This window comes from Otolemur garnettii, unplaced genomic scaffold (genome assembly GCF_000181295.1).
Source record: "Otolemur garnettii isolate 467f Iridium unplaced genomic scaffold, OtoGar3 scaffold00021, whole genome shotgun sequence".
Taxonomy (NCBI): domain Eukaryota; kingdom Metazoa; phylum Chordata; class Mammalia; order Primates; family Galagidae; genus Otolemur; species Otolemur garnettii.
In genome coordinates this window covers 17,875,094-17,877,176 of record NW_003852416.1, presented here as the reverse complement: position 1 = coordinate 17,877,176, position 2,083 = coordinate 17,875,094, and the positions used below count along the sequence as shown (strand labels likewise).

Genomic DNA, 2,083 nt, shown 5'->3' with positions numbered 1-2,083 from the left:
GCTCAAACATGACTTGTATTTATCTTTTGTTAGTGGCATATATTATTATAATTTTAATAGTTTTCCTTTCTTAAAATGTGTATACCTTTTTTGCACCTTTTATATATACATACATAGACATACACATATATATACATATAATAAATATGTGTGTGTATACATATATATATATATACACATATATATTTAAAAAAAACTTTTTTTTTGCAGTTTTTGGCCAGGGCTGGGCTTGAACCCGCCACCTCCAGCATATGGGGCTGGTGCCTCACTCCTTTGAGCCACAGGTGCTGCCCTATATATATTTTAAATTGTGGTAGAACCTATGTTCTAAACACACGTGATAAATACATCACTTTAAAAATATACACTTCAACAGCATTAACTACATTCAGAGTGTGGGCCTCCAACCACGGAATTCTTTTCATCTTGCAAAACTGACTATACTCATTAAACAATAACTCCCCTCCTGCCCCTCTTCCCATTCTACTTTCTGTTGTTATGACTTTGACCACTCTAAATACCTTATACAAATGGAATCTCTGATATATTTTTGAAATCTAATTATTTTAGATTGTATAAACTTTTCTCAGAAACAAAACTTGGAAGTGGACAGAGAGCTGCATTCCCCATTTCACCTTTCTCATCGCTATTATCATCTTCATCGCGTCACAGAGCATCTGGAGCCAAGGTAGTGCTCACCTGTGTAGGTGTAATGTGGCTGATGTCTTCAGATGCCAGCTGCTTCAGAAGAGTAGTCTTGCCAGCATTATCCAAACCCAGAAGAAGGATTCTCACCTCCTGGTCTGGTGCACTTTTCAATTTGCGCAAAATTGAAAGTAAGCCCTTGAATAACCATGAAGGAGAGAGATTACTTTAGTGGCACTTTTCTCCTCCTTGAAAAAAGTTCTTGGTTATGGAGATCTTATATTCTTATTTCCACTTTAATGCCATTTATTCCTTTTGATCCCTCCTTCTAAGTTTTGGCAGAAGTATGATAATAAATTTAGCAACTTAACGGGTAGAAGGGCTTATTCCTGCTCCCCCTATTAATCCAGCTTAGCGGTCACCCCAAGTCTCTTGAGAGTGTGAACTACTACCCTACCCGTGTTTCTAAAGCCCTTTACATACACACTCAGAGTAGAACACTCATCCTAGCACACTAGGTAACTGATTTTTGTATTTTCCTCCTTTACTAAAGTTTCTTGTGGGGAAGTGCTTTAGCTTCTGCCTTCCACAACGCCTGACACTTATTAGCCACACATCAAATAACACTTGGTGGAATTAAACAGAATTACCCACCTAAATTCATCTGAGATTTTAAGGTGTTATACAATAAGATATAAAAAGGCTGTATAAAATTACAGCTGGGCTCTCTGTTTAAGACTTTTATCTAGGGGGGCGCCTGTGGCTTGGTGAGTAGGGTGCCAGCCCCATATACCAAAGGTAGCGGTTTCAAACCCGGCCCCAGCTAAACTGCAACAAAAAAATAGCCAGGCATTGTGGTGGGCACCTGTAGTCCCAGCTACTCAGGAGGCCGAGGTAAGAGAATCACCAAAGCCCAGGAGTTGGAGGTTGCTGTGAGCTGTAACACCACGCACTCTACCGAGGGTGACAAAGTGAGACTCTGTCTCTAAAAACAACCAACAACAACAAAAAATAACTTTTATCTAGGCCAGGTGAGGGGGCTCATGCCTATAATTCTAACACTCTGGGTGGATTGCCTGAGCTCACAAGTTTGAGACCAGCCTGAGCAAGAGAGACCCCCTTCTCTAAAAAAAAGAGCTGGGTGTGGTGGTGGGCACCTGTAGTCCCAGATACTTGGGAGGCTGAGGCAAGAGAATTGTTTAAGCCCAAGAGTTGGAGGTTGCTGTGAGCTATGACACATGGCACTCTATGGAAGGGTGGCAAAGTGAGACTCTGTCTCCAAAAAAAAAAAAGAAATTATCTATTTCAACTCACCTTTAAGACTTCTTCATTCAGGCTCGGCGCCTATAGCTCAACCGGCTAAGGCGCCAGCCACGTACACCTAAGGTGGCAGGTTCGAATCCCCAGCCCGGACCCACCAAAACAACGACGGCTGCAA

General features: G+C 41.6%; 1 protein-coding gene across 1 annotated transcript in view; it reads right to left on the bottom strand.

The window, feature by feature from the left end:
- ARL3 (ADP ribosylation factor like GTPase 3) overlaps nucleotides 1-2,083 on the bottom strand; it is a 57,706-nt gene that overhangs the window by 45,604 nt on the left and 10,019 nt on the right. Inside the window, exon 2 of the mRNA XM_023511789.1 lies at nucleotides 700-843. Within this exon, the coding sequence (XP_023367557.1) occupies nucleotides 700-843 (144 nt within the window). The remainder of the gene's footprint in view (nucleotides 1-699; nucleotides 844-2,083) is intronic.